Source organism: Salvelinus namaycush, chromosome 15, assembly GCF_016432855.1.
Source record: "Salvelinus namaycush isolate Seneca chromosome 15, SaNama_1.0, whole genome shotgun sequence".
NCBI lineage: Eukaryota > Metazoa > Chordata > Actinopteri > Salmoniformes > Salmonidae > Salvelinus > Salvelinus namaycush.
The window spans coordinates 40,198,990-40,219,503 of NC_052321.1; the positions used below are offsets into that span (position 1 = coordinate 40,198,990).

The 20,514-nt window shown below is 42.5% G+C and overlaps 1 protein-coding gene across 1 annotated transcript in view; it reads left to right on the forward strand.

Moving 5' to 3' along the window:
* Window positions 1-20,246, forward strand: part of sptlc2a (serine palmitoyltransferase, long chain base subunit 2a) — a 55,896-nt gene extending 35,650 nt beyond the window's left edge. Inside the window, exons 10-12 of the mRNA XM_039009910.1 lie at window positions 13,688-13,823; window positions 14,115-14,244; window positions 18,520-20,246. Of these exons, the coding sequence (XP_038865838.1) occupies window positions 13,688-13,823; window positions 14,115-14,244; window positions 18,520-18,600 (347 nt within the window). The 3' untranslated portion in view covers window positions 18,601-20,246. The remainder of the gene's footprint in view (window positions 1-13,687; window positions 13,824-14,114; window positions 14,245-18,519) is intronic.
* The last annotated feature ends 268 nt before the right edge of the window (window positions 20,247-20,514 follow it).

Below are 20,514 nucleotides of genomic sequence, written 5' to 3' on the forward strand. Positions count from 1 at the left end.
CGATACGCCATCCCATCTGGTTTGGGCTTAGTGGGACTATCATTTGTTTTTCAACAAGACAATGACCCAACACACCTCCAGGCTGTGTACGGGCTATTTGACCAAGAAGAAGAGTGAGTGAGTGCTGCATCAGATGACCTGGCCTCCACAATCACCCGACCTCAACCCAATTGGGATGAGTTGGACCACAGATTGAAGGAAAAGCAGCCAACAAGTGCTCAGCATATGTGGGAACTCCTTCGAGACTGTCGGAAAAGCATTCCAGGTGAAGCTGGTTGAGAGAATGCCAAGAGTATGCAAAGCTGTAGTCAAGTCAGTGTGGCTACTTTGAAGAATCTTAAATATAAAATATATTTTAATTAACACACATGATGCCATATGTGTTATTTCATCGTTTTGATGTCTTCACTATTATTCTACAATGTAGAAATAGTACAAATGAAGAAAAACACTTGAATGAGTAGGTGTCCAAACTTTTGACTGGTTAGGTGTGTGTGTATGTACAATTATAAAAAATGTAAGGGTAAGCTTGAAATAGGCAGGGTCCGATTTGATTCCACAATTTAAGTTTAGCTTTTTCAATATTCCAGGAAATCTATAGTTATTTCTGGTTGCTTATCAAAAGGCATCTGGCTTTGTAGTATACCCCTCTGCAGTACTGGCCATGGCTGCAGACACAGACACACACCCACACACTCACCAGCTTACTTTATTCCTGTCACTGTCACTGCTTAGTGTTGCATAATTTTAATTGAAACATATTGTGAAAAAACTACAGTCCTCACATACTTTTTCCTCTCTCTGCACAATACATTCAGTACAGTCAACCCTAACCTTGAATCATCACTATTGTTTCACTTTCATGCTTTTGATGGAGGGAAAGAATGTCATGTGGGAGGTTTTTAGTTTCTGCCCTCTTCTGTTTTTCACCACTCATTAAATAAGAGTGATGGCTTCCACAGATGCACAGAGTCTTTCCAGGTACAATATCTAACCCAGAACCCCAACCAACCCCTCCAATATGGCAACAATTACCCAGCAGGCCACACTGATAGTTGAGAGGGCCTCACCAAAGGGCCTAACTTTCTCTCACACACACACTTTTGTACACGTGCAAGAACGAGGGCATTTACACACACTTTCATACACACACATGCCACTTAATCACGGCAGGACAACGACAACAAACAGTTGCTCTTGCCCTGTCTGCCCCAGGTGAAGTGTGTGTGTGTGTGTCCGGGTTTCCGCTAGGAAAATGTGGAGCCGGACAACATGACGGGAAGATTTTAAATTTACCGTCCATTTGAGAAATGTAGTGGACCCATATGTATTGGGTGCATAACCCATTAGGGCGTCCACCTTCGGTGCTCAGAATGATAAAAAAATATCACATTTAGATTATGGTAATACATCTGAACAGAACAGGCAACGAAGAAGCCAATAAAACGTAATTTTCAAACATTTGCAAAGAGGCAATTTGCGGAAAAAATACATTCTAAACAGAGCACCTGGGAAAGCGCCATTCTAAACAGAGCACCTGGGAAAGCGCCATTCTAAACAGAGCACCTGATAACGGTTCCATATGTGACAGAGATGGAAATACATTTGGATATATTTGTATAATTACTCCTGTTTATACAGAAATAAATAATATCATTCAAAATAAGTCCCCAGAAAGCATGTCTTTGCCACAGAGGACTCAAGGATCATTTGCTTATTTGAAACATTTCTGTGGATTGTTTCAAATCACAAGCCGTCAGTGAAAAGCATCTAAAATATGTCTGAAGATAATGTGTCTTGAGTATAATTTAAAATGTTGAGAAATGAAGAAGGGGAGGGGTGTTTGGCAAAGGTATGCAATGCATTCAAAAAGTATTCAGACCCCTTGACTTTTTCCACATTTTGTTATGTTACAGCCTTATTCTAAAATAAACACATAATACCCCATAATACCAAATCAATAATAGGTTTTAGACATTTTTGCAAATTTATTAAAAATAAAATCGGAAATATTACATTTACTTATGTTTTCAGACCCTTTACTCAGTACTTTGTTGAAGCACCTTTGGCATTACAGATCAGGTCTTATTAGGTATGATGCTACAAGCTTGGCATACCTGTAATTGAGGAGTTTCTCCCATTCTTCACTGCAGATCCTCTCAACCTCTGTCAGGTTGTATGGGGAGCGTTGTTGCACAGCTATTTTCAGTTCTCTCCAGAGATGTTCGATTGGGTTCAAGTTCGGGCTCTAGCTGGGCCACTCAAGGACATTCAGAGACTTGTCCCGAAGCCACTCCTGCGTTGTCTTGGCTGTGTGCTTTGGGTCATTGTCTTGTTGGAAGGTGAACCTTTGCCCCAGTCTTGAGGTCCTGAGTGCTCTGGAGCAGGTTTTCATCAAGGATCTCTATGTACTTTGGGCCGCTCCCCTCGATTCTGACTAGTCTCACAGTCCCTGCTGCTGAATAATATCCCCACAGCATGATGCTGCCACCACCATGCTTCACTGTAGGGATGGTGCCAGGTTTCCTCCAGACGTGATGCTTGGCATTCAGGCCAAAGAGTTCAATCTTGGTTTCATCAGACCAGAGAATCGTATTTTTCATGGTCTGAGAGTCTTTAGGTGTCTTTTGGCAAACACCAAGAGGGCTGTCATGTGCCTTCTACTGAGGAGTGGCTTTGTCTGGGCACTTTACCATAAAGGCCTGATAGTTGGCTTTCTGGAAGGTTCTCCAATCTCCACAGAGGAACTCTGGAGCTCTGTCAGACTGACCATCGGGTTCTTGGTCACCACCCTGACCAAGGCCCTTCTCCCCCGATTACTCAGTTTGACTGGGCGGCCTGCTCTAGGAAGAGTCTTGGTTGTTCCAAACTTTTTCCATTTAAGAATGGAGGCCACTGTATTGTTGGGGATCTTCAATGCTGCAGAAATGTTTTGGTACCCTTCCCCAGATCTGTGCCTCGACACAATCCTGTCTCGGAACTCAACGGACAACTCTGACATGCATTGTCAACTGTGGGAACTTATATATATATATATATAGACAGGCGTGTGCCTTTCCAAATCATGTCCAATCAATTGAATTTACCACAGGTGGACTCCAATCATGTTGTAGAAACATCTCAAGGATGATCAATGGAAACAGGATGCACCTGAGCTCAATTTCAAGTCTCATAGCAAGGAGTCTGAATACTTATGTAAGTAAGGTATCTGTTTTTTTATTGTTTATACATTTGCAAAAATGTCTAAACACCCGTTTTCATTTTGTCATTATGGGGTATTGTGTGTAGATTGATGAAGAAGAAAAAATGTTTAATGAATTTAAGAATAAGGCTGAAACGTAACAAAATGTGGAAAAAGTCAAGTGGTCTGAATACTTTCGGAATGCACTGTAGGCGAGTCTCCAGAATGGCTCAGCTGTCTCCTGCCAATTCTTGCGCATTCATTGTTTCCTTGTGTGAATTGTTTGCCCTTATTTGCCCTGATTATTCTTTTTTTTAATCAATTCCCCATTACGTATGTCACCAGTAGTAAATGTACCGTTAATCCCTGTCATTTGGTTACATTTAATTTATTTGAATGCATGTATTAATTGCAGTCATTTACCGTTCTCATTCTCAGAGTGGAAACGTCGTTTGCAGAGTAACCATCTATGAAGTTTTGTAAATTTGTTCATTGTCTTTTGTTTGGAGTGCTCCATGTGAACATTGAGCATATGTCTGGTTTCTCTGTCCTGATAATGTTGGAGTGAGCCTGAGCACGCATAGAAGTACGTACCTGGCCTGCTGCTCAGAAATGTTGAAAGGTGTTTTTTATTATTTATTTATTTTTTACATCCATTGTGAATGATAATATATTAAAAACTGTAGTTCCTCACAGTAAACTGTTGTACATATGAAAATCATAATTAGCACCCAGAACAGTAGAAATGGTAAGATAAATTGTAAGCTTGCCCAAACTTTGAACTCACCCGCAGCCTATGAAGTCTTTATAAAGTAATTGCCTCCAAGTTTCCATGGTCGGATTTTGCCTATAGGCTACTTTGAACCAAGGTGAGACATACCTCATAATATGAGGTAAAACATACAGGTTTCAAACAATTAAGTATATTTTCAAAATGCATACTGCCCCCAGCTCACGTTGTAAAGTGGTGGGTGACGCGCTGATAACCTGTTGCCTGCACTTGAATGGTGAATGAGAGGCGTGCTTCATTTACCAGTAGAGAAATAAAAATAGTAGCTATTTTTTCGTCGTTCACCAAAACAGTTTGTAACACGCGATTGCATTTAGAATCGTTGCTCAGTGAACGAATGGTCTTCTTAAAGCACATGTTTTACTCCAGCTGAGGAGCAGCAGGAGAAATCCCACTCAAAATAGTCTGTATGCTGTGCACGTGTAGTTGTGTTGGATAAATAAGATGACGACTAACAAAAATACAACCAGGCCAATTTCATTTAAATTATGCAAATGTTCCTATAGACCGATAAGCATGACGGTCAAATGTATTTCCATCAACTGGTATTTCCATCAATTAATAAAAAACTTTATTTTGCAATGGGATTTTTGTTGTTGTTGACGGAAACCATGGTGTGTGTGTGTGTGTGTGTGTGTTTGTGTGCATGCACATTCAAGCGTACGTTCAGTGACTGTTTCTTTAACATATGTGACATAGCCTTGCTCATGGTTGTCCACATCTCACCACTGATCTGATACACATATACTCCTGCCAGACAAAGACATTGCTCCTGCAGGCAATCCTACCCTTACTGCAGCCTCAGGAGGTTGACTACTGATCCTAGATCCTTTTTTCCACCCTTCATTCACTGTATATAGAGAGCTGCTCCAAAGATGTCACACACCTGTTGAAGGACACATTGGCATACCTGGCTATTTTCCTCGCCTCTCACTTACTTTGTGTGACAGCTAAGCTGTCCGTACCTGGCCCTCCTCCCCACCTCTCCCTTTGATTGACCACTGAGCTGACCATACCTTGAATCTGTCATTGACATCAGTGTATACAGCAAAATTGTGATGTTGCCACAGTGACAGTCAGTCATGTGTTTAGCATAGTGGTGTGCTAATTGGCATTTTTAATGATCACTGTGTGTGTGAACTGGGTCATGACTGGAAAAGCAATCAAATTGGGGGAGGGGTCAATGTGTGTGTGTGTGTGTGTGTGTGTGTGTGTGTGTGTGTGCATGCCTGCATGAGTGTGTGCATTTATATAATGGTCTGTGTGTGTGCGTGCGGGATGCACAATGTAAAAAAAATTCAGTTGGAGTTCGTATATAGGTGGCCGGATATCCTGTGGTTCCCCAGGGGGACCGACACCCTCTAAACCCCCATCAGGGTGGTCCTTCGATGGGCTAGAGGGGGATGCTTGCCCCCTCCCCCTTGATGTCACCACAGATGCACTCTTAGAGCAGAATCTGAAATAGAGAGGTGTGCGTGTAACTTGACCTTTCACAGAAATGATCATGCATTGATAAGTGTAGGATTTGCGTGAAAATGAGTCACGTACATGTATCTCAAGTTAGGATGTGGCAATGTTCGTTCACAGTGCACATGAATGGGTGTCACAGACGACCACGTAGTCTCACTACCCATGTGTCAGCCTCAACGTTCTCCTCTGTTCTCGTCCCCTGTGTTGTTTCTCAGACTGCATCTTGGCCTTTTAGAGGTGACGTTAAAACCATCCATGCTTGGTTCTCACTCAACCTTCCAGTGTCCACAGATAAAACACTGAGATGAAGTTCATGGGGAAAACCATCAAAAGACCTTCACAACACGTCTCTCTCCTCTGTGTACCACAGATAATTAATCCTACACTATGTGGGAACGGGGCTTTTTTATATGCGCACACACACACACACATACACATATATATGGTGTGACTTGGTTCTATTCATCCAGTGTAGTTTATACAGCGGGCCTAGCCAGGCAGTAGTACAGTAGAGCTATAACCCCTGGAGTTACAGGCCTGTAAAGTGGCCTTTTAAATGTGGTGTAAAAACACCCTCTCAGATCTATGGGCCAAACCCAGTCATTCTTCACGGATAGCCCAGGCCTTATCAGGACCACAGACCAGGGCAGTGTTCATTAGGACATGGTGTAGCAGAATAGTTTGAAACAGGGAAGAAAAAAAAAAAGTGTTTCTTATTGTTCCGTAAGCTATGTATTTGTCCAATCTTGAGAATAGCCTACAGTTGGACGCATATGTGCCTTTCGGGTAGTTCATATTGTTGGAGGACCTGTATCGCCAACCAAACCACTTTTATAATAGTGTTTTTGTATTGTCCGTGCTCCTGCCTTGATTGACGCATTAGTTGTCTATCTTTTTAATGTGTCATTTCTGCTGGTCAGGGCTCTCTTGCAAAAGAGACAGTTGTCTCAATGGGACTCGCTGGCTAAATAAGATGTTACTGAAAGAGAGACTGTGTTACCAGACCCTCATCAGTACAAGAAGCAGAGGTGGAGCCATCACTGCAAAGCACCAGCCAGCAAGCCTCACACCCAGATAGACTAATTATAATCATGTATTCAACTTCTACAGGCAATACTATAAAGATGTATTGTATATCACTTGTGCAAAGCTGCTGTGATGGATCCAAGTTAGCTTCACAGGTGAATAAGATTTGAAGTGAAACGGCAAGACGTGGTTGAGTTAGATGTGTTATTATTCTTCGGGTTGGTTTACAAAGCCGTTGTCACAGGATGATTAGTAAACTGTAATCCTAAAAACATGTTGATGGGATAAATATTATCTGTGGAGCCCGGGAGAAAGTCTTTGGAACAATCCCTGTTTCCACTCAGGGAAAACTCCCATTCGGGAATGCACACTGGTATTACGGTGTTCCCGGTGATGTTGGGAGGTCTCGGTCACACCTGGGAGCATGTGGGTCTCATCTGGAGTGACGGCCAAGGCAGACAGGAAATGGGACGGAGATGCAGGAAGTGCGACGGATGGAAGGGAAATGGTACTCTAGTCTCTCTCCCCCCCATCTTCAGTAGGGTACATGTCAGGGAAGCATGTATTTCTGAACATGGCCAACAATTTCGTGCCTTGATAAACATTGTGCCACTGCTCTACCAAGGACTGAACATGGCCAACAAGCGTGTGTCCTATTTACAGAAGCTTTTGTTCAATTCATTTGTTTTGATTCAAAATCCGGGCTAGAAACAGGTTTTGCGTGATATCTGGTTGACATTGAGACGGGCCATACCAACTCCAGCCCATCCATCTCAGTGGCGGTGTTGACTTCCCCTGACTCCTGAGAAAGGTGGGGTCCAGAGTTAGTGATGTCAGACGTCCCATCGTCTCTTCAGGACATTGAACTGTACATGAGATTGGAGAAGGTTGGTCTCTGAACGGTCTTGAATTTAGATGTGATTAACTCACTCTCCTTGCCTCATTCTGTCTCTACCTTGCATTTGTCTTTACTTTGCATGGTTTAGATACAGAATCCAGAGTCTTCTAAAGCTGTTTATCTTTCCATGGCTGTGTGTAAGTTTCCACTGTGTGTGTGTGTGAGTGAACCCGATTTTGCATGGACATTGCCATATAGAGCTTCCACCCCAGCTTCTTATTCTACTACTACTCAGAGATGTGTGTTAAGTTTTATTAGTCGTATGTACAGGATACACATGGTATACATCGTCCATTGAGATGCTTACGTGTGTGTGTTCTGACCATCTCTGCTTGTCAGAAGCCCTTGAACTGAAGCTGGTGTAGAAACCTCCAAAGCGCTGTGGGTGTTTTGTACTTATCCCTCCTTCTCCTCCTCCTCCCCCCATTCTCAGATGAGAAGGAAGTGAGGAGGAGCTTTCATCTGAAAGGGAAACAGCCCCTACATCTGGAAGCTCTTTCGCCCCTCCACCTCCCTCAATCCCTCTCCTTTTCCCCCTCCACCCCTCCCCCCTTCCTTCATCTCTCCCCCCCATCTTTCACTCCAGATCCTTTTGCCCCGTGTCTGGAAGGAGTTAAGTGTGTATGTGTACGTGTGTGTGCCCGTGCCACTGCGTACGTGTGTGTGTGTTGTGAAACTAGCTGTTGAAAGGGTACCCCAGAAAGATTTTCTTTGGAGAGCCCTGCACCCCATCCCCCTGGAGAGAGAACACTCTGACTGAAGAGCTTGAAGTCAGCGACCACTCACACACACACAGCTCCCCCTGTAAGGCCTTATTGCTTTCAGATGGCCAGCCCTGCTCTGGGTCTTAATACATTTGTTCTCCTCACAGTTTATGTAGCTGATCACAGCTCTGGAGGGGAAAGGCTGGGTTCATTAGGGAAATGGCTGGAGAACATGGCAACGAGTATGTGCTTGTGTGAGGGTGAACGTGAGTAAGAGAGACATTGTGTTATTTCTCTCTCTCTCTCACTCTCATACACTCTCATACACTCTCATACACTCTCATACACTCTCATACACTCTCAGCAGTGGCAGTAGTCTTGTGTATTGGTGGGCAGTGCCAAGTGTCCAGTATCAGTTGAAACACAACACACAGCTCTATTAGGACGATGAGAGGATAGTGACTCAGAACCAGACCAAGCAGCCTGCTGCCATTTGTTTTCATCAAGGTCATTATCGATTCGGGACAGCCCTAAGTGATTCTCTCTGCCCAGTGTGCAAGTCATCTCTGGCATGCAATGGGCTGACTGACCATGCAGGATGGATATATACACACAGTGATAATACTGTGCTGTCAGTCCTGCGCCGTCGGGTATATACTTTCCCACAGTGTGTGTGAGCAGCCGGAGGAGAGGGAGAGAGAGGGGGATGGAGTCGAAAGGGTGGGAATATGTTTTCAGGGGGGTTGTGTGCAGAGTTATCTATCCAAAACGGAGATGTATGGTTAACCCACTTCTCCAAGCAAAGAACAAACATCCAAAAAAATGTACATGATCAAATGCTAATCTTAGAATCAACTATTAAAGACTACCAGAACCCACTGGATCCTCCAGTTACATTGAATGAACTACAGGACAATATACAAACCCTCCAACCCAAAAAGGCCTGTGGTGTTGATGGTATCCTCAATGAAATGATAAAATATACAGACCACAAATTCCAATTGGCTATACTTAAACTCTTTAACATCATCCTTCACTCTGGCATCTTCCCAAATATTTGGAACCAAGGACTGATCACCCCAATCCACAAAAGTGGAGACATTTGACCCCAATAACTACCGTGGGATATGCATCAACAGCAACCTTAAAAATTCTCTGCATTATCATTAACATCAGACTAGTTCATTTCCTCAATGAAAACAATGTACTGAGCAAATGTCAAATTGGCTTTTTACCAAATTACCGTACGACAGACAACGTATTCACCCTGCACACCCTAATTGACAAACAAACAAACAAACCAAAACAAAGGCAAAGTCTTTTCATGCTTTTGACTCAATTTGGCATGAGGGTCTGCTATACAAATTGATGGAAAGTGGTGTTGGGGGGGGAAATACAACATTATAAAATACATGTACACAAACAACAAGTGTGTGGTTAAAATGGGCAAAAAACACATTTCTTTCCACAGGGCCATGGGGTGAGACAAGGATGCAGCTTAAGCCCCACCCTCTTCAACATATATATCAACGGATTGGCGAGGGCACTAAAACAGTCTGCAGCACCCGGCCTCACCCTACTAGAATCTGAAGTCAAATGTCTACTGTTTGCTGATGATCGGGTGCTTCTGTCACCAAGCAAGGGCCTACAGCAGCACCTAGATCTTCTGCACATATGCTGTCAGACCTGGGCCCTGACAGTAAATCTCAGTAAGACAACAAATAATGGTGTTCCAAAAACACCGTTGCCCTAGAACACACAAACTATACATACCTCGGCCTAAACGTCAGCGGCCACAGGTAACTTCCACAAAGCTGTAAACGAGCTGAGAGACGAGGCAAGAAGGGCCTTCTATGCCATTCAAAGGAACATAACATTTGACATACCAATTAGGATCTGGCTAAGAATACTTGGATCAGTTATAGAACCTACTGCCCTTTTATGGTTGTGAGGTCTGGGGTCCGCTTACCAACCAAGAATTCACAAAATGGGACAAACACCAAATTTAGAGACTGCATGCAGAATTCTGCAAAAATATCCTCAGTGTACAACGTAAAACACCAAATAATGCATGCAGAGCAGAATTAGGCCGATACCTGCTAATTATCAAAATCCAGAAAAGAGCCGTTCAGTTCTACAACCACCTAAATGGAAGCAATTCCCAAACCTTCCATAACAAAGCCATCACCTACAGAGAGATGAACCTGGAGAAGAGCAAGCTGGTCCTGGGGCTCTGTTCACAAACAGACCCAGGACCGCAACACAATTGGACCCAAACAAATCATGAGAAAACAAAAATATTATTACTTGAGACATTGGAAAGAATTAACAAAAAAACAGCAAACTAGAATACTATTTGGCCCTAAACAGAGAGTACACAGTGGCAGAATACTTGACCACTGTGACTGACCCAAACTTAAGGAAAGCTTTGACTATGTACAGACTCAGTGAGCGTAGCCTTGCTATTGATAAAGGCCACCGTAGGCAGACCTGGCTCTCAAGAGAAGACAGGCTATGTGCACACTGCCCACAAAATGAGGTGGATACTGAGCTGCACTTCCTAACCTCCTGCCAAATGTATGCCCAAATTAGAGACGCATATTTCCCTCAGATTACACAGATCCAGAAATAATTCAAAAACAAACCCAATTTGAATAAACTCACATATCTATTGGGTGAAATACCACAGTGTGCCATCAACCAGTGAGTCACTTTATTTGGCAATGTTAGCATATGTCTCCGTGGGGGGGGGGGGGGGGGGGGGGGGCTATCCCCCCTTAATCAGCCAATCAAGTCAACTTTCATATGTTATACACACGTCGAGTCCAATGATCCCCTGTCACGTTCCCACACTTGTCGCTTTCCCTCTTCTCCTCTCGCTCAAGTGATTGCTGCTCCCCCCCCCCGTTTCAGCAAAAACGTCAGCATTCCATAAACCAATCCTGACATGTGTCACTCTCTAATGTGTAGCTCTCAATTGGGGATGATGTGTTTTGTTGGGAATGTGTCACCGCAAAGTGACTTGAAGGCGTCACTTAGCGCATCTGGCCAACGGCGGCGGAGGGGCGACTAGCAGGGGGGAATCATCAGGGAAGGGGAAATTCCTGGGCCCGAGTCCTTAGCATGCGCGGAATATTTGACAAGTGAGAACCCGAGGCGTGCAGAAATGCAAGCTGGCCCTCCGAAACTGTTCCGTCCGCCTCATAGCCAATAAAGGAACAAGCGGAATTCTGCTCTCCCTCAATATTACTGCGAGGAGCTTGGTTAGAAAGTGTGTTGACCTCCTTTCAAAAGGATGATGTAGATGTGTGTACCAATGTGTATGTACAAGTTGTAATCAATTGGCTCGTAATGCTTTCAGCCCTTGAAGCACACACAGACCCTTTCACATACACACACACAGACACACAGACAGACAGACTACCTGTATCCCCAATGCTGTGTAGGAATAGATAGAGATCTGCAGTATATGCCTGGGGCATGAGGGTCTGTCTTGAGCTCAACCAGTCTGATAAAGGCTACAGCCAGATGGTAACAGAGAGACAGACTGGGTTAACATCAGCTGTGTCTGTCTGTCTGTCTGTCTGTCTGTCTGTCTGTCTGTCTGTCTGTCTGTCTGTCTGTCTGTCTGTCTGTCTGTCTGTCTGGACAGAGGACAAACCACTGGAGGGTGTTACTGTGTAATCTTAGAAAGAGTTTTAACCAACATTGAGTAGGTTCAGGCTTTAGCTACTCGTTTTTAACCTGTTGGGGATGAGGGCGCTGTTTAGGCTATTTATGCTAATTGGGTACTTTTTTTAAACGGCTTCCCACAAAATCCTTGATCGTACAATATGCATATTATTATTATTATTGGATAGAAAACAGTCTATAGTTTCTATAGGAGTTGAAATTTTGTCTCTAAGTGGAACAGAGCCCATTCTACAGCAATTTCCCTGACATGGATTCAGATTTCAGAAATGTTGGCCACTGTTCTGAAGTCAGTTAAAAAGGCACTGATTTTGCTATGACTATACGGACACTTCTTACGTCTGCCCCTGGATGCCTTTACGTGATGACGATTCCAATGGAGTCGATTGCGCGTTCACAGGCCCTACAAATGAAAAAACCCTGAAGCTAGTCATTCTTTTGGAGCTGCGTCATGCGCCTAGAGGACACCGGCCCGCACCTTTTCCAAGCATTAGTGAAGGGGGTAATATTACTCGGGTCATGTTTCTACTCGTTATGGGAGTTAAAAACATCATAAGGTAGTTAATTTAAAGCGTTTTATAGCAATTTATATCCGTTTAGTGCGATTTTGGGACATTTATTTTTGCAACGATGTGAATAGTTGGGCACGCTTTTCAGTTCATCCCGAACGCCGTTGGCATTTCCACATGGCAAGAGGACAGCTTTCCACCAAAAGACGATTTCTCCCAAGAAAGGATCCTTTGCCCAAGATACTGATGGAAGAACAGCTCAAAGTAGGACATTTTTATTATGATAAATCGTGTTTCTGTCGAAACATTTTAGTGGCTTAGGACGCCATGTTTTTTGACGTAGCTTCGCTTGGCGCAAACTGTATTGAAAAGTAAGGATAAATTAAAAAATGTAATAACGCAATTGTATTAAGAATTAAATTGTCTATCAATCCCTGTCCACCCTATATTTTTTAGTCACGTTTATGAGTATTTATGTATAAGAGTAGATCACTGTCTAAGTGGCGCAAGGAAATTTTCTGACCAGCTGAGCTAAATTTCACATTGTATAACCATGATTTTGGTGGCTAAATATAAACATTTGCGATCAAACTGTATATGCATGTTGTAATGTGATGTTACAGGAGTGTCATCGGAAGAATTCTGAGAAGGTTAGTGAAAAAATTAATATCTTTTGGCGATGTTGACTTTTATCGCTCACTTTGGCTAGAATCAATGCTGGGCTGCTATGTGGTATGTGCTATGCTAATATAACGATTTATTGTGTTTTCGCTGTAAGACACTTAGAAAATCTGAAATATTGTCTGTATTCACAGGATCTGTGTCTTTCGATTCGTGTATGCTGTGTATTTTTACGAAATGTTTGATGATTAGTAAGTAGGTAAACACGTTGCTCTAAGTAGTTTTTCTATTCCATTTGTGACGGTGGGTGCAATTGTAACCTATGCCATCTACCTGAAATATGCACTTTTTTCTAACAAAACCTATCCCATACCATAAATATGTTATCAGACTGTCATCTAATGAGTTTTTTTGTTGGTTAGGGGCTATAAATATCTTAGTTTAGCCGAATTGGTGATGGCTACTGGTGTTGGTGGACAAATAAAAGATGGTGGATTATGCTAATGTGTTTTTAGGTAATAGATGTACATCTTTACATATTGTGTCTTCCCTGTAAAACATTTTAAAAATCGGACATGTTGACTGGATTCACAAGATCTGTGTCTTTCATTAGCTGTATTGGACTTTAATGTGTGAAAGTTAAATATTTTTAAAAAATATTTTTTTTGAATTTCGCGGCACTGGTTTTTCAGTGGGGGGGGGGGGGAGTGCCGCTAGCGGCACACTCATCCTAGAAAGGTTAAATCCTTAAATTCACCCCAACCTCGCGTGTGTGTGTGTGTGTGTGTGTGTGTCCAGGTCGTGATCGCGTGCAGCAGTTGGCAGAGAACACGTTGTATTTCCGTCGGAGACTGACAGAGATGGGCTTTATCATCTACGGAAACAACGACTCGCCCGTAGTTCCCATGATGCTCTACATGCCGGCCAAGATCGGGTGAGTCAGCCCTGGCATCCATAGTTTAATCTATGAATATGAGAGGTTGCCTTTCCCCAGCCCCATTCCTCAACTTTATAGTAAACCAAGTGGCTTGAATGCAGTTTTGTTTTTCAAATTAGGCTCAAACCTTAAAATGCACATTTGGTTGCGCACCTACTCGCAAACTACTCCTCTAAAGTTGTTGTTCGACGCCCTCTCTCGCTTTCTCTCTCGCTCTCTCTTTATGCTTCTCTCTCTCTTTCTTTATGCTTCTCTATCTCTCTGTCTCTCGCTCTCTCTTTCTCTCAGGGCGTTTGGTCGAGAGATGCTGAAGAGGAACATCGGGGTGGTGGTGGTGGGCTTTCCAGCCACACCCATCATCGAGTCCAGAGCACGATTCTGTATCTCTGCCGCTCACACCAAAGACATGCTCGACACGGTAACTACCCCCCCCCCATGCTTGGCACAAAATGGCTACCTTTTTCACACCAAAGACATAAAGAGCGTACACTCATGGTCCTGTGTCCTTCCGTTCTTTCTTCCATTCTATAGCTTCCTCTTCCTAGTGCAGCGTTTCCCAAACTCGGGTACAGGACCCCATGTGGGGTCACCAGATTGAAAAATGGGGTGGGTAGAGAAAATAAAACTTACCTTAGTAGGTTACCCCCCATCCCCCTTAGTGGTGGGTGTATGTAAGTGTGACCTCCCCTCCCCTCATTGCTGGCATTAGATCAAACAGCCTCTCTTAATCTCTCTCTCCCCCAGGACTCCCCATTTAACTCTGCTGAAAAGCACACTCACTCTGCCTCCACCTCTTTTTTTTATCCTCTTTTAACTTCTCTTTCACAATGGCCTGTACCCCTTCTCTCCTCCCTCTCCTCCCCCTAGAACCCAAACCACCCTTTGATGTGACGTTATCTGTTTTCACATTGAGTCTAGGGCTGGGCGGTATACCGTATTTTATGATATACCGGTATTGATGCAGGGACCGGTTTAGGTTTTTACTTAACCTTCTATACTGGTATTTGAATGTTTGGTTTGTTAAATGTGATATGCCATTTGTAATGTCAATTTGTATAGTTTACTTCGCTACTTTAGTAATCTCTCTCCGCTCTTTCTCTCCTTGCCACTTTCCACACAAAACTAGCCACGCCCTCTGTCACTCAAGGAGCGCATAAAATGTTCCTCAACCATGAGACACTTGCGTTCAGTCTGCATAGTCAATGCAGCACATGCAACAATGTTGATGACAGCAATGCTGTTTTCCCTTTGCTTCTTAATATAAACCCACTAGCGTTCTTTAATGACACTATTCGTTTGTGTTTCTCACATCAGCAAACAGCTAGTTTGTCTTTTCTTAGCAAGTTGCGCTAAATCTTGTGAGACGCTAATTGTTAGCTGCTAATAGCTAGCTAGCTAATAAATGTACTGCTTAAGAGCAAACGTAGCTAGCTAATACAGCCTGATACAGTGATGGTGTAGACTTAAATCAGCATGTTGTTTGTGCAACAGGACTTTCACTTTTAGTTGAATAGTTTTCTATGAACGTATCTTTACTTTTACTCAAGTATGACAATTGGGTACTTTTTTCACCACTGCAATTGAGTGCAGGAAATGCAGAAATGCTAAAGGTGCTAAAATTAGTTTTGGTTGAATTGAACACTATAAAACAATCATAATGGAGAAAGACTAATTGAAATCACTTAGAATGTATGTGTTGCCACCCTAGGATCACTTACTACTCATAAAGGGGGGGCAGGTAGCCTAGTGGTTGGAGCGTTGGACTAGTAATCGGAAGGTTGCAAGATCGGTAAAAATCTGTCGTTCTGCCCCTGAACAAGGCAGTTAACCCACTAGTCCAACGCTCTAACCACTTTAAATAAAGGTAAAATAAAAAATATATGTAGACCTTGTTATTATTCAAAAACTAAAAATACCATCCAATTTTTTTTTTTTTTTTTAAATACCATGATATAATATTTTGACCATATCGCCCAGCCCTAATTGAGTCACACATTTTTACATTTTCTTCCTCAAGTTCTTATTCACGTTTTGTATTTCATCGTAGTTGTAACTAGACTCGTGCTTATATAAAGCTCAGTCAGTGGTTTTGGGAGAGATCAAAAGTTGACTAGAGTGGGATTTACCTCAGGAAGTGATTTGAATTTAAAATTCAAAAATGAAAAATAAAAATAAAGCTTTTTTTATTGAGAATTCAAAGGAAAAAAAGTGTTTTGTTGAATTGGAATTTCAGTTTATTTCAGTTTATTTCCTGAATTTACTTCTTTCAATTCATATCGACTCCAACCTTGGTGGAGGGAGTGATGGAGTGAGGACTTCCACTTGCCCATAATGCTCTCTGATACGCTCTTGCCATCCACAGCAGCTCCAATGTATCTGTCTTTCTCTCTACTTTCTTCTATCTCACGCACTCCTTCTTTCCCATACATTTTCCATCACCCCTTTTTCACATAAAGCAGTGCTTTCCTTGTCTGTCTTTCTCTCACACTCTCTCTCTCTGTTCCCCTCTTGCTCTGGCCCTTTCTCTCTCTCATATATCTACAGTTGAAGTCGGAGGTTTACATACACAGCCAAATACATTTAAACTCAGTTTTTCACAATTCCTGAAATTATTCCAAGTAAAAAATCCCTGTCTTAGGTCAGGTAGGATCACCACTTTATTTTAAGAATGTGAAATGTCAGAATAATAGTAGAGAATGATTTATTTCAGCTTTTATTTCTTTCATCACATTCCCAGTGGGTCAGAAGTTTACATAGTCAATTAGTATTTGGTAGCATTGCCTTTACATTGTTTAACTTGGGTCAAACATTTCGGGTAGCCTTCCACAAGCTTCCCACAATAAGTTGGGTGAATTTTGGCCCATTCCTCCTTACAGAGCTGGTGTAACTGAGTCAGATTTGTAGGCCTCCTTGCTCGCACACACTTTTTCAGTTCTGCCCACAAATTTTCTATATGATTGAGGTCAGGGCTTTGTGATGGCCACTCCAATACCTTGACTTTGTTGTCCTTAAGCCATTTCGCCACAACTTTGGAAGTATGCTTGGGGTCATTGTCCGTTTGGAAGACCCATTTGCGACCAAGCTTTAAATTCCTGACTGATGTCTTGATGTTGCTTCAATATATCCACATCATTTTCCTTTCTCACGATGCCGTCTATTTTGTGAAGTGCACCAGTCCCTCCTGCAGCAAAGCACCCCCCACAACATGATGCTGCACCCCCGTACTTCACGGTTGGGATGGTGTTCTTCGGCTTGCAAGCCTCCCCCTTTTTCCGCCAAACATTACGATGGTCATTATGGCCAAACAGTTCTATTTTTTTTTCATCAGGCCAGAGGACATTTCTCCAAAAAGTACGATCTTTGTCCACATGTGCAGTTGCAAACCGTAGTCATGCTTTTTTATGGTGGTTTTGGAGCAGTGGCTTCTGCCTTGCTGAGCGGCCTTTCAGGTTACGTCGATATAGGACTCGTTTTACTGTGGATATAGATACTTTCATACCCGTTTCCTCCAGCATCTTCACAAGGTCCTTTGCTGTTCTTCTGGGATTGATTTGCACTTTTCGCACCAAAGTACGTTCATCTCTAGGAGACAGAACACGTCTCTTTCCTGAGCGGTATCCCGGCTGCATGATCCCATGGTGTTTATACTTGGGTATTATTGTTTGTACAGATGAACGTGATACCTTCAGGCTTTTGGAAATTGCTCCCAAGGATGGACCAGACTTGTGGAGGTCTTTTTTCTGAGGTCTTGGCTGATTTCTTTAGATTTTCCCATGATGTCAAGCAAAGAGGCACTGAGTTTGAAGTTAGGCCTTGAAATACATCCACAGGTACACCTCCACTTGACTAAAATGATGTCAATTAGCCTATCAGAAGCTTCTAAAGTCATTACATCATTTTCTGGAAGCTGTTTAAAGGCTCAGTCAACTTAGTGTATGTAAACTTCTGACCCACTGGAATTGTGATACAGTGAATTAATCTGTCTGTAAACAATTGTTGGAAAAATTACTTGTCATTCACAAGGTAGATGTCCTAACCGACTTGCCAAAACTATAGTTTGTTCACAAGAAATTTGTGGAGTGGTTGAAAAACAAGTTAATGACTCCAACCTAAGTGTATGTAAACCTCCGACTTCAACTGCTGTCTGCTATCCATTCTTTGGTGTCACATTGATTGGTGTATCACCTCTCTTCCCTCTTCTTCTCTTACATCACTGTGCCTCTTTAGTGCCTGGCCAATAGTGAGATTCTGCCATTGTGGGTCTTGACGTGATAGTCATGTTGTAGATGAGTGAGTTGTGTGAGAGATCACCATGCTAGCTCTGCTCTCTCAAGTCCCAGTCTTCCCCCATCATAGATCCTACTGTACCATGTGTTAGTGATCTGGGAGGACTCGCATCACTCTCAACTGACTAACATCAAATGGTAGCTTCAGACAGCTGTAGTCAGCCTGTGTTAGACATAGATGTGAGTTTTGGCGTAAGTGTGTCTTCCATCGGTATACATGTTAAGCAAGACGGTATGTGTTTGTTTTGTCAGGCTCTGAGTGTAATCAGTAATGTGTGTGTGTGTGTCTCTGCAGGCATGACGTGTGTGTGATCATTAACCCGAACACACAACACACTAGAGTGATCATTGACGTGCGTATCTGTGTGATAATGTAACATTTATGTTGTTTGTGTCTCTATGGTTAGGCCCTGAGTGTGATCAGTGAGGTAGGAGACCTACTGCAGGTCAAGTACTCCAGACACAAGAGACTGCCCTCTCTGGACTGAGTCGTCGACCATAGCATCTACGACCAGATACAAGACTGAACTGGACCAGAGTGGACTAGACCGGATCTGACCAGATTGGACTGGCAGTCTTCCACACCCAGAACCAAAATGTGCTCGCCTTGATGTCACAGAACCACTTTATTCATCTAACACAAGGTTTTAACTTTCACACGCCTGCCTTATTTTACCAGGAAACTCACCGCATCATGGCGAAGAAGGAAAAAAAAACACAGAAAACATTTATTTTTTCAAACGATTATTTCTTACCTCTGTTTTGTCTTAAATAATGAAATGTTGGGTCTGCTTCTTAATTTATTGTGGCATTTTGTTTCTGGAGGATTAGTAGACTGAGGACTGCTTATGTGTGCTTGTAGCTGCTTTATGTCATGCCTATGTCATGTCATCTCTGATGTGTGTTTGGGAGAAACGGTGTGATTTGGAAAGACCAACCTAACTGTAGCTTACGAAGCTTTCGGGATACTCATCCCGAACCGAAGTATTTAACATTTTTGGAGGAGAGATGAAGAACAAGAAGAATCAACACAAACAAACAAACTCAATGGTGATTTCTAAAGGTCATAAAACACACAGTGAGTGTCTGTTAGAAGTTTCCCTTAGGTACAGATCTAGGACCAGCTTACCCTCCCCAAAACCTATCCTTACCCATTGGGGGTGAAATGTATAACTGGCCTTAGCACAGTGTCAAGGGGCAACGTTATCCTACTCTACTCAGTGATGGTATTGCTATGAAGTACAGTTTAGGAGTGCTTTGAGATGCATGTCTGGTGTAACCGACTCCTGGAGCTAAACCTTGCTGTTCTAACTTGCAGCCAGGAACCCGTGTCTTACTTGAATCTCTAACTATGTTCTCTTTCCAAAGTATTTATGATTTTTATTTACAGATGACTATATCTCGTAACAGGTCAGAGTGAGAGACGTTGTACCAAGGCCTTTACTTTCAGATGAGCTATGAGCACATCACTCCTCCTCGCCCTTGGTTCCAGGCTGTTTCAGCTGTAGCTCCTAACCACAGATCGAGGATCAGATTATTCTACCCCGATCCTAACGTTATCATTAGGGGGATGAACAACTATATGACCCAGTATCGGTGGTTTGGGGAAAACTCCACCCACTCCAGTAGGAAAAAGTCGTATCCAGGGAAACGGATCTATCAGATGGGGGGGGGGGGGCAGACTTAGTCTTAACCAAACGTGTGTGTGACAGAGAGAGTTGTTTAATGTACAGATTTATTTATTCATGTTTCCATGTTTTTTCTCAATTTGGAAAAAATGTAACATTTTATCACTGGCAGCTCTGAAGCCATGTCCTGCATGCACATACTTCTACACCTCTGACTGATCACAGTGCAATCACTACTGATGAGTATTTTATTGTTTGGCACACCTTAGCGATGCATGTACAGTATGACGTAGTCACTGACGCTGCTAGTACACCAAGAAACAAGGTGCTCAACCTGAACTCATTCCAAAATTACTGATTTTAATGTATGAAATTGATATATCACTTTGAAGACAAGGACATGTTCTGTTTGTGTAAAAAAAAAAAAAAAAAAAGGAATCTTTGAGAGTTTATTAATATAAGTGACCTGCAAAGAGCTGAAGGAGAGACATTAAGATCGTTTAAAATATAGAGAACTAAATAGATTTTCATTCATTTTTCTTACTGTACAAAGAACTGTCTCACAATGACGAATGATTTGACTCATACAGCTAGCTATTTTTTTCCCCTCAAAGTTTGAAGTAAATCTGCACTGGATGTGTGTGAAAATGTCTTTTGTATATTTCTATTTTTCTTGTTTGCACAAAGAGAAATACAACATGATACTGATGAGGTTTCAAAGTCTTAATGTCAAACTTCTTAAGACGTCAACACTGTCCTTCTGCCTCATGTGTG